This window comes from Hetaerina americana, unplaced genomic scaffold (genome assembly GCF_022747635.1).
Source record: "Hetaerina americana unplaced genomic scaffold, ioHetAmer1.1.p SCAF_19, whole genome shotgun sequence".
NCBI lineage: Eukaryota > Metazoa > Arthropoda > Insecta > Odonata > Calopterygidae > Hetaerina > Hetaerina americana.
The window spans coordinates 8965728-8978664 of record NW_027286752.1 but is presented as its reverse complement, the minus strand read 5'-3'; the positions used below and the strand labels follow the sequence as shown (position 1 = coordinate 8978664).

At 36.0% G+C, this 12937-nt stretch overlaps 1 protein-coding gene across 1 annotated transcript in view; it reads left to right on the top strand.

Annotated features, from left to right (window-relative positions):
* The first annotated feature begins 3506 nt into the window (after positions 1–3506).
* The window catches only part of eIF2A (eukaryotic translation initiation factor 2A), a 30506-nt gene continuing 21075 nt past the window's right edge, over positions 3507–12937 (top strand). The window contains exons 1-4 of the mRNA XM_071584513.1: positions 3507–3593; positions 3988–4132; positions 8721–8839; positions 9972–10071. Of these exons, the coding sequence (XP_071440614.1) occupies positions 3557–3593; positions 3988–4132; positions 8721–8839; positions 9972–10071 (401 nt within the window). The 5' untranslated portion in view covers positions 3507–3556. The remainder of the gene's footprint in view (positions 3594–3987; positions 4133–8720; positions 8840–9971; positions 10072–12937) is intronic.

Below are 12937 nucleotides of genomic sequence, written 5' to 3'. Positions count from 1 at the left end.
TTCGACCGACAAAGTTAGACATTGAAAAAGAATATGACGTAGAGGAATATAGCTTAGGCCCAGGCATACTCAACAATGAAATAGGAAGGGAATTAACAGAGATGAAACTTAATAAGGCCGTGGGGGTGGATAACATTCCCGTGGAACTATTGAAATGTTTAGGAAAATGTGGTAGAAAGAGGCTATATGGGCTCATTCGTAGTATTTATGAGGAAGGAATCTGGCCGGAAGACTTTGTGAGATCAGTTTTAGTTCCTATTCCAAAAAAGGAAAAGGCTACATTATGTGAGGACTACAGGACAATGAGTTTGATATCCCACGCAGCTAAAGTTGTTCCCAGGATCATAAACAAAAGGATAGAGTGTAGGGCAAATGATTACTTAGCGGATGATCAGTTTGGGTTTAGGAAGGGGAGAGGTACGCGTGATGCCATTGCAGGAATGAGATTATTAATCGAGAGGAATATAGAATACAACCAGGAGGTTTCGTAGATTTCAAAAAAGCATTTGATAGAGTGAATTGGGAAAGTATAGAGAAAGGATAGAGTATATTGCAGAAAATAGGAATAAATTGGAGGGAAAGGAGGCTAATCCGCAAACTGTACATGTCTCAGACTGCTCAGGTGCGAGTGGGGAACGGGGAGTCAGGATGGACAGTGTTAGGATGAGGTATAAGGCAGGGTTGCCCATTAACACCTTTGCTTTTAAACCTGTATGCAGAGGAAATGATTAAAGAGGCATGGGAAGAACTCGAGGTAGGAATGAAAGTGGGCGGGGAATTCGTAAAATTAGTTAGGTTTTCTGATGATTTCTGAAATCATACACCAGATGGACAAAGGAAGGAGGATGGACTAGTGGGAATAGCTGGAAATCAGAGAGAATTTAAAAACAGGTCATTTTTTCAACGATTTATTTTTTGAATACCTCTTCCCAATCCTGGAAGTACCACTTTCATCCACAGAAAGACCCAACAAACCTCCCTCCCCCCAACTGTGAACCCACCAATCACCTTTCTTGATGCTTAACACCTCTCTCCCCCTTCCCATCAACGCTGATCGCAAACCCACTTTTTTCCCCTCCTTCTCCCCCCCTCTCTCACCCACCCCTCCTCTCCCTAATGAATGGTATATAAATGGACCACAACTTGATTAATTTGTACCTGATGATGATGCCTTAGCTTTGAAACTAGTTGTACAAAAATAAAGAACAGTGGAAATATTCATTCAAGGAACATGAACTTCCACAAAGTTGAGCCTAAAACAATTCAATATATCATCACAGTTATTGCCACTTCTGTTTACCATTAACTGGCATGTAATCCGATAGCCAAGGGTCAATGATGCCCAAACTGAATTGGTCCCTGCAAATATGTGTGGCAATATTATTTAAAACAGTGGGCATTGGATTTAGACCATTGAACTTGAACACTGAACTTGAACATTGAACCATTTCTTGGATGCTGATTATGAATGTTATTAGACAACCAAAACTACTGCTCACATCCATCATTTTTCAAGTAATTGTTTTTCATTGATTATATGCCAGCAGCTTTCATCTACAGTATATTTACATTTAATACTGTGAGCCAAGTTATTGTTAATGTTTACTTAGGTGAATGAGTATGTGATTGAATGAATATTTGTGTGCCCAAGATGCACCTACCGAGGGTCCAAGTAAATGGGACTTGTTTTGTACAATAAATTTCCTTCTTTTCTGAAATCTAACTTGTGTTTAGTAACCTTTAAGAGTAAATTAAGGTATTTTTTACTCAAAAGCATGTTTTATAGTGTGGATGAATACCTGTCTTAGAATCAATGAATGTGCCTGTATTCAGCCTGAATTATATCCTCATGTTCCTGTTGTTTTACATGCATATATGTCTATTCTGCTTTGGCGAAACCTATACCCCATGGCATACCATGTGGTATAGGTTTTGTTAAAGACCATGCCATACCTATTCCATGACATAACTATATGCATCATTTATTCTGCTGGCGAATAAATGATGAAATGATATGAATTGTAAGCACCTTAATTGCTGGACTGGTGTACCTTTACTGTAAGTATTACTCCACGAGTCAAGGTCATACACTAATGTTTACTCTGCATCAGTTATTATGAGATATATCAGTGACTGAGCAACATGGTAGACCAGTGGGTAGAGTACTGGGCTATCAACTCTGGGCTGAACAGAGGACCCAGGGTTGATTCTCAGGCACTCTCAGCTTACCCAAGTTGTGTGATTGTTTGGGTACTAGAACTTCCTGGGAATCCATAAGCAGTACAGGGTAAGAAAAGGGACGCCCTACCCTCATTTGTTAATATCACATGCAGTCGGGCTCAGCGCTGGGCGAATTCTTCCCTCACCAATCAAACCAACCCTCAGGTAGAAAACTCTCTTTATTGTTTTGTATGGTTTTATCCAGAACAGCCGAATTCCTTTCAGGTTTAAAATTAATAAAATCCAGCTCAAATGATTTTAGAAATTTCAATACCATTAGAGTAACCTCTTCACTAACATCAATGTTAAAATACCCACAGGCACCTTATGTTACCACTGATCTGTTGCAATTTCATGAGCATTGTTTCAAGCTCCATGAAAAATTTTGCTACGTTGCCATTGGGCACGAATAAGAACCCTATTTGGCTCAGAAAATAATCTTTTCATAAGAGTCCTGAAGATCAAAAATCTTCGGAAATCAGAGTTTTGATGCCTCGAGGTATTTATTCTCATGAAAGTCATTCATTTGTTCTTTTAGACTACACAATTTTATGTAATTGAAGAATGTGGCAGCTTACTCAATTGCATTATTTTTCATGCTATCAAAGGTTAGGTGTGTAATAAATTCCTTGTTTGAATTTGAATCGACCGGGTCAATTTCGCTCCACAGGGTTTAACAGCCAGAACAGCTTCCTCACCTCTGCCACTTTTTCATTAGGAACATAGAAAATGGGTATAGGGCAATCACAACTGTTATTATATCCAAATGGAGTTAAGTTTCCAGGTTGGGTGAAATGGCTTAAGTAAAGAAAGTAAATGATGAGTTAGATCAAAGAGATTCCTAATATAACTAAACGTAAAATAAGATGGGAATGGAATTAAAAAAGAATTATCACAAGAACTGACATAATTTGATTTTACAGCATTTACTGTTGAATGATTATATCATGAAATGTTTATATTTAACCGATTTAAAATGAAAATTCTTTCACTTTCCTTTCATGATATAGTAATAATCATATTAATTAGTGCATAACGTAACTATGCCGTTCAGATATAACGACCATTCCAGAAGTTGTTCACTTTATAGTGCACAACTCACATGCCAAGTGAACTTAATATTAATTTTAGTGATATTTTTAAACTTAATCAGAGGCTGGATGTGATGTTCGAATGGCTACTATGTACTTTCTCTGAACAGTTTTAATTCAATTTCATATTAAGCGGGATGATCTGATGCGCACAGACAAATCATTACTCTATTGTTTATTCTGCGATAAACCACTCGTGGCGATAAACTGATTGCTGTTGGTGTTGATTATCCACATGTCCAAAAATGGCTTCCCCGCCGAGTTGCATACCTACCGTGGCCAGTAAGTATGCTATGTATTCAAATTTCGCTTTTGTATCTAATGTGTTAAAATGTCAACCTGTTTCGTGAGAACTTAATGCAATAAAATTTGTGCCGACCATAGCGTTAAGTAAGTTAATTGTGGTGGGGTTCCCATGTTGTTGCCATGCGCCTCCTTTGGAAGTCTTAATAGTTGTTTTAATTTTCTCTATGATACTGATTGTCTCAATGTTTTCTTGGGATTTAATCATCTTAGGTTCGACAAAAAAATTAAATTTTCAATAATTGATTTCGTTGTCAAATTCGCTTCCAAATTTGAATTTCTGGTCTATTTTAAACCGAATGTTATTCTGTTCTTTTCGTTCATGTTATGCATTTAATTGAATGTGACATAACCATTTATGTTATGTTTGTAGTTCGAGGATCAACAGGAATCTCGTTGAACTATGGACCTCCCAATTACGATCTAATCACAACATTTACTCGAGATGACAGCAAAACATGTAAAGCGATGATATTTAGTCCAGATGGAAAGTACTTTGCATGGGCTAATGGAAATTTGTGAGTATCACTTTTGTATTTCACGTATGTAGGCCTTAAATTCTGGGCCTTTTCGTGTAGTCAGTGGAAAGTTTTGCGATTAACGGCTTTAGATATGAAACTTGCACTTCGTGTCGTTTTTTATCTATCTATCGTCCATTATGTCGTTCCATATCATTGTGTGTGAACCATAGCTTTCATAAACATATGTTATTATAGAATGTTTCATTTCTGTTGATATTATTAATATGGACGAATAGTTTTCGTAATTAAACTATTATTTTAATCAAGTATGAGAAAGTTATAAAGGTATGATTTATTTTTTACAAGTATGAAGTTTCCAAAATTTCTGACACAGTGCCCCATAAAGAGCAACGGATGTTAGCATTTAAGCGTACATCTCGTTGGTGGATACAAATCATAATGATCATAATTACGTTTAACTACTTTTTTAAACCTGTGGGCTTCTTTACTTGTGATTTCCCCCTACTTTGATGATGTACTTTTGAACTAGCGTCGGTGTTAAACAATATTGTGCTGTGGCCAAAGTACCCTTCATGAAGAAAATGAGAGGCTTCTTGATTGCATTAAAGTCATCTGTAATTCTGGGCATAATTAGTAATCGTTAGAAAGAGCTAAAGTGGTGTGTAAAAATTAAATTCCGTTAGAGAAATTGTAATAATTGAGTGAAATGGGAAATGTAGAACTTCTGATAGATAAGCTGATTTTGATTGCAGGAGCTGATAACAAATGTCACCATTTGTTGAAGACTTTTTTTCAGTGGAGAGAGCATATGCAGTTTGCTAACAATTTAAACGTCTTAAATAACTCCAGTTCTGTACTGGCTTACAAGATTGTTTGCATATTCCATTTCAGTTTCAAAGAGCAATCTCTAATTTCTCTTTAATATGTTCTCTTCAAATTATGCGTTTACATCTTTAAGTCTGATGATGTTCCAATAGACTCTGAATCTTTTAATAACTACTTTATTAGTTCGGTTGACAATATTATAGCTGATATAAATAACGTTAATCAAACCTCAGCGAACACTGCTAATAACCTATTTTATAATACTCCCACCACCAATTCTACATTTAGATGGAAAGAAGTTTCTCAGATAGATATAATTGAAGTAGTGAAAAAGTTCAAGAATTCTAATTGTAAAGATATGTTTGGGCTTTCAAATAATTCAATCAAATCTGTAATTGACTGGTTAGCATACCCTCTTGCCATTGTCATTAACTCTTGTCTCCGGTCTGGTTATTTTCCTGATCAGTTGAAGTTTTCCAAGGTCATTCCTATTCACAAACGTGGTGATATCAGTTCTCCAAACAATTATCATCCTATTACAATTATTTCTCCACTTGCAAAAATCATTGAATCAGTTGTATTTGCCCAAATCCTGGACTATTTTGAATCTTTAAATCTATTTACACCGACTCAGTTTGGTTTCAAACTCAACAAATGTACAACTCAAGCTGTTGAATATGTTATAAAGCAAATAATTAAGGCTTTTGAAGGTAATCAATGTTAGGCTCTCTCACTTTGTGACCTCTCTTTGGCTTTTCACTGTGTTAATCACACAATTCTCATAAATAAGTTGAAATATTATGGTTTTAAGGATACTGAACTAAAATGTATTTCTTCCTGCTTATCCGATCATAAGCAGTGAGTTTACGTAAATGGTAAACAGTCAAAACCATTAACCCTATTAGTGCGGCGGGCCGATATATCGGCTTTTGTATCCCTGACGAAAAGTGCGGCAGACCGATATATCGGCTCTTGCGTAGGCTATTGTTTAAATCACTGTAACTTATGGTTTTTTCTTTAATAATTTATGGTTTTTGTGCTATCGATAGGGTGAATTCCGTACAATTATATAACACATTTTTTAATGTTTTATTAGCAATTTTAAATGCTTTTCAAAAAGTATAATTCTTACTATAATTTTACGTTCAGTTTTGTACATGTCAGGAAGCTCAGCCTAATTGTCTGCTCGTTTTTTTTCTGAGTGGTCTTTCCACTATGAAAAGCCACTGAAAGGCTACTAATCTGTTTTCATCTGTAATCTCTTGAATGTGTTATGGTGTGGTGGTGTTGATGTATAACTGCTTATTCAGACTTTGTTGATACGATGGAAATGAGAGCACTGCTTTGTAATAATTTTGGTTTCTCTTGCCATCCATCCTATCTAATCATTTGCGCCCTGTGTATTGGATTACATTGTCAGCAGTGCGCCCTGTGTATTGGATTACATTGTCAGCAGTTCTCTGTGAGTTAGAACTTCCTTTTTTTCTGCCTTTAGATTATAAGCACATTGCCGCAGTCTCAAGGAAAGGTGAAAAGTCCCAATTTGACTCAGTGAGATCAACCTTTTCTACTAAATCGAACTATGCAGAGGCTGACAAAATAATTTGCAATTCACTGGTTTTTCTTTATTTATTTATAATTTTTTCTACCTGTCTTTTTGATTCTTTCTTATATTTAAATATTGTAGTTTTATTGAAAAATGTTTGAAAGAAATATTAGTATTGTGTCTAAAAATCGAAATATTATTGCTAAAAAAATATTTCTTCAAATTTATAATACTGTAATAATTACATTTATTTTTCAGATGAAGTAAATGTATAGCATCATTATTAACTGCAATATTTTATTTTAAAATAAAAAAACTGCATGTGGATATCTAAACTAATAACTTCATAATGTTTTTTCCCTAAGGTGATACATTTTCTTAAATTACCCTTCGCACTTCTCACTAGTACCCCTGGAATCCCCACCGCACTAAGAGGGTTAAATATTAAATATGGTGTGCCTCAGGGCCCTGTGCTAGGACCTCTTTTATTTCTGGTCATGATTAATGATTTGTCCCCCAATATGATTACTGACTGTGTCCTCTATGCGGATGATACTACTTTTCTACATAGTTCCCCCCATCATTCTGATGCGATGAATAGAGTTTCAATTGTACTTAAAAAGGCAGAGGATTAGTTTTCTGCCAACAATCTCCATATGAATCCCGATTAAACTCAGCATCTTCTATGTACACTAAAATCTGCTACGCCAGATACTGTCCCTGTGAAACTGCTGGGATTTTATTTAGACTCCCAAGTTAACATGGAGTGCTCATATTCTACAAATTAGGAAGAAACTTGCACGAGCCTTATTTCTGCTCAGGAAATTGAAATTATATGTGAGTAAGGACTACTTAATTAATGCCTACTATGCATTCCTTCACTCACTTATCACTTCTGGCATTAGACTTTGGGGGCATGCATCTGATATTAAGCTAATCTTTGTGATGCAGGAAAAGGCAGTCCGTACCTTATCTAATTCATGTCCACTTGAACACTGTAGACCTCTCTTTTTAAATTTAAAAATTATGACTATCTACAATTTATGTATATTCTATTCATTAGTTCATGTAAAAGAAAATACGAGTATGTACTCCACTAGGGCTGACGTTCACAGCCATAACACCAGAGCAAAGTCTAATATGGATTTTCTATACTGTAGGCTAGATAGGACTTACGAAGTTGAAGGTCTACCTATCAAATTGTTTAATATGCTGCCAAAATCTGTAAAGTCAGCCCGCAATGTAGTGTTCCGTAGGGTGTTGCGTGATTGGCTTACCTCCAATCCTTTATACTCAATAGAGGAGTATTATGAGCTCGACTTTACTAGCCTAAAATTATAAGGTCTAGCGTGAGTAGAATACTAGGTGTATGTATGCAAATATTTTCAAATAAGTATTTTATGTGATTGTATATTGTGCTGTATACTACATTATCTATGAATAACGGTATGTTCCGAAATGGCGACATCTACTGTATGTGAATATGATTATAAGATGAATAAAGTATATTATTATTATTTTATTATTATTACACTATATTATTATTATCATCTTAAAATCATCAAGAACAAGTGTTTTATTGGGGATCAGGATTGGTGCAGTGGCTATTGTACCGGTGCCCACCCGGAGGGCCCGGGTTCAAATCCTGGCAGTGTTGAATATTTTTCAGAGGTATCTCGATCCCTACTTGAGGTGCTTTGTGGAGGGCACTTTGAGTGAGTACGCCGTCCGTCGGATGGGACGTTAAGCTGCGGACCCCTTGGCGCCTTTCGTTAAGAGTAGGCTAATGCCGACACCGGGTTTCTCTCTATCCTTCATCCTTTCCTACAAGTGTTTTATTGAGTTTACTGAATTTTTTTTAAAAGTATATATGTATATTGTATTTACATTATGCCTAGGGTATGAATGTTGATTTTGCCTCGAAAGATTTTCATATATTCAATTTTGTCATTTAGTTTCAGTTTTTTCCTGCTAATTATGAAGATACGAGTGAAAATGGTAGCCCAGCTGCTCTCATTTTCCCTTACCAGTTCTTAGTTTTGTATCAGTCAATCTCAGTTTTGTATCAGTCAATCTCATTGTTGGCAATAGCTCTAAAAATTCTTTATTTCTATTAGCTTCTCTAAAACAGCTCCTTTTAAATTCCATGGAAAATCGTTTTATGTGTAAAGTGTCTGTAATCTAAGTCTGCTGTTGTGAGATGCGTCACAGTAATGAGATTATCTGTAATCACTAATTGTACCTTAATTTCAGGGTTAAGGTGGTTGCAACTGCAAATTGGAAATTATTATGTGAAATAGAGAAACCAAAAGTGTCAAAATTAGCATTTTCACCTAAAGGAACCTATCTTCTTACTTGGGAATCATTTATGGGTAAATATGCATGATTTTTTGATTTCAGTGCGGCTTCTTTATTATTTTTTGTTTAAGTTGATTATCAGCACACTTAAGTTCTTTCTTGTCCTAGTATGTAAGTACGAGGTCTGTCTGGAAAGGATCCAGCCATGCAATATTTTGAGAATAATAGCCCACCTAGAACAATGAAGAGGCCTTAGTGCCCCCTTCAAACTACTCCCCTTATGGCCGTGCATACTTATCCCAGCGCCTCTTTCACTTTTCAAAACAGTGGGTAAAGTTATTTTTCGGAATGATCATCAGCTGCTTCTTCGAATCCTTTCCTTTATCTTGTCAACCGACTAAAATCTGCACCCTTTCAATGGCAATTTTAGCTTTGGGAAAAGCCAGAAATGGCAAGGACTGTAGGGTAGGTGAGCGACCTGTGTGATACTGTGTTTTCCCTAAGGAAATCCTGTGTCATGCAAGATGAATTAGCTGATGCATTGCCATGGTGAAGGTGCCAGTCGCCACTGGTTGCCATGGCTGCTTTTTGTTGATTGCAGCCCGCACACCATTGAGGGGTTTCAGGGGTTCTTTGGAGAGAGTGGTCTTCCAGAATCTGGAATGCTTTCTATGTACTTGCAACCATCTTTAAAGCGTTGACACTACATTTGAGCATCGCTCAAGAGTCCCTTCCAAAGGCTGTGTTAATTATTCGAATTATTTCTGTGAATGAAGGTCCAAGTTTGAAGCAAAACTTGATGCAAGTCCGCTGATCTAGTTTCTCAGTCATTGTGAATGCAATACTAAGACAATGCAAAAGCTTACTCAATGGCACATCACTACTGAGTTGGGTGGCAGCCTTGACTTTTCCTGCATGTGCAGTAAGGTCTCCTGTTATTGGCTGCTCAGTTTCGTGAAGCTTACACCGCACATAATTGAGGTATTCAAAATGGCTGGGTACTTTCCAGGCAGGCCTTCTATGTACCTAATTTGTTTTGCAATAATGCTAGGAGTTGTTGGGGCCTGTTGGTGAGTTTTCAATTGTTATAGTTTGTGATTTTCAGAGATTTGAATTTAGTTATGAATTAATTAAAATATTTTTTTCAATATACATTATGTGTACAATAATGTGTCATAACTTAATTAATATATATTTTTGTTGTAGTGACTCCATCAAACCCGACTGGAAGTAACAATCTAAACATATGGAAGTCAGAGACTGGAGAACTAGTATTTTCTGTGATTCATAAGAAACAGGATGGATGGTATGTTTTATGGAATTATTGAATTCATTGCTAGACTGGGTTTTGAACTAAAGCAATTTATTTTTTGTTTTCAATTCTATAACTAGCTTAAAGATGCATATAATTATTTTTAATGATGCAAAATAAACATGCACATTGCAACCTATGATTTAGCCAAAGCCCTATTTGTTCTGTAATACATGCTTTACGTACAATCTAATGCATATAAAATTATGAATGGGGTTGAACATTGAATTCTATTGTTAGTTTAATATTTTCTGCTATTTATGAACAGGAAAATATTTTAACTTTTTAAAAGTGCAAAACCTACCTTAAGACTATCTGCTAAGTTGAAATGGCCCTCAGTACCACAGCATTCCTTATATTGCCAGGATATATTTTCAAGGCCTCCAAGGAAATACCATGTAAATTTATGTGTTGATTTATCTTTAAAATAATCATAAAAAGAGAGTTGACTGTATTATATGAGTGCTGTTTCCTCAGTTCTGTCTTCCTTGGCTGGCACCAAGGAAAATTTGTCAGTCTTCTGCCTCTTGGATCAAAGAGTATTCCATGGGATTGATAGGGAAATGATACAGCCTAGTTGTAGGTCATTGAGCATTAGCCTTCAACTTCTAGCATTCCCCTTCGCTAATCAATTTGTTGGGTTTGCCAATGCCTATATCTGCACACATAGAAGCATGTAATTTCTTCTGCAAATTAAGTCTCTCACCATGTTAGATTTTTAGAGTTGAGCAATATGGTAAATGCAGTTATTATGTTCAATTCAACATGCACAATTAATGGTTGTTTGTTGTTGTTAGTGGCCACAAAGTTTAAAGGTTCTATAGTTGCATGAGATTATGAGATTGTGCGAATTGCTTTTGAAAGTTCAACTTAGTTTCAAAGTATAGGGGGGAGTTCCAGGATATGATAGTGGTTATTTGGAGTGAATTTTAAAAATTAATGGTGAATTAAATGCGATGGTACGAATTTTGATTGAGTGTATTGAATGGCATGAAGGATTTAATTGAAAATATTCCTAAGAGTATGTAGATTTCTAAGACATGTAGATGTGTGTAGATTTTATACTTATGAACAATGCATTTGAAAAAATCCAATTTTCATTTATTTTGTACGTATAATATTTTATTATAGTTCAGCGCACCTCATGCTAATTGTATGTAAGTAAGATGTTTTCATTTATGATGATTTAGATTCTGTAATAAGTGTAAGTTGGCTGTATGTTGCTTCAATAAGCAACTGTAATCAAATGTTGGGAAACCTAGGATAGATTTTTATATTTTTTTCAATTTAAAAATTCCTTTTTACCTCGAGTAAAAGCAGAATTTCTGAGGTTTTGGTCCAGTAAAAATCATAATTACAAGGTAAGCTAGAAATGAGATTCACTCTTTAGTTGTTGGCATTACCTTGGAGGTGAAAGGTGTTTATAGTATTGACACCTTGGCTTTTAAAACGATGTTGAATATTTTTGAGAGAGTGTTAACATCCCTTCCCATGAATTACATTCTTGTTGTTTTCCGGCTTGTGTGTTCCGATGACCCATAGACCTCTTCTGGTGGGAGTTTAATAATAATTGCTCCTGGTACGGTCACCAATGCCAGATAGGTCAAAGAATAGCCACCAGATTCTCAGTGAAGCAGCTGCAAATGCATATGACCCTAGTCGGATGCCCCAAGAGTGATAGTGTCACGTTAAACATACAATTGAGGAAGGAACACAGAAACCATCGCAATTATTAATCCCAAGATTTAATTTTGGAAAGTTTGTAGAGGGGATTACTGGGAGAAATCATAAGGAGACAGGAAAAATGGATGTTGAGAAGCAGTTGAATGTTGAAAAATGGTAGAGGGGAGAATGTGAGGCAAGCAAGGAAGTGGCAGGAATAGGATAGAATTAGTTGGATGGAATTAAGGGAGGAAGAATGTAGATAGATAGATAGATAGTGGTCTTTATTTGGGCGAAATTGAGACCAAATGGTCCCTTCTTCCATTTAACCCATCGTCATATACATATTATATTAGCCATTTAAACTTACAGTTACATTCAAATCTAAACGAATGTACGTTGAATTGAAGAAGGCCTTGTAGAGTACGATGTTGTTGTGTTTTGTTAGGCGAGAGGAAAGAATAACTTGGTAGTTTATGTCCTTCCAGAACCTACTTAAACAGGTTAATTACCTATTTTAATTTTAACATCAGGAAGACTAACATCTCACTAATGTTAAGAATGAAGAAAATTGGTATTTCTAAATTTATTCATTTATTCTAAATTCCAGATTGTTGTCCTATTCCTGTCAAATTGAGCTAGGGCATAGGCAGATGCCGCTGTATTAATGGACTCCCCTCCAGCTTTCATTCCTATCTCTAGCTCTGCCTAAGAATCTTGGACTGTTCCTCCATGTATACTTTGAGAATCAGGGGGCAATAGCGGACAGCCCTGCCTGCTATGTGACCCTCCACCATCCTAACTCCCATTACATTACTTGTGCCTATGCCTCAGCAGTTTAAGCAATTTACAGTTCCATAAGTCGAGCCCTTTCCTAACAGAGTGTATACTTTTAAGAAAAGATGTTAGGAATACTACCTTGATCAAAAAGTTCCCGGAATAACCACCGTGTGGCGCTCCCATCGTTCCGATTTGAGTTCTGTTTTTTTTGTTAAATTGGTACATCTGTTGTTGATATTCCCTTTAAATCTTAGTGTCATAACTTGACATTTGCAAAAGTTACGTAGCCAAGAGTACATCTATCTCTGTGTGTGTTGGCGATTTTTTACAATTTCAGAAATGGATTTAAATTTGCAACAACGAACTTGTATTAAATTTTGCGTAAAAAACGGATTTAGTGGCGCACGGACGTTGGAAA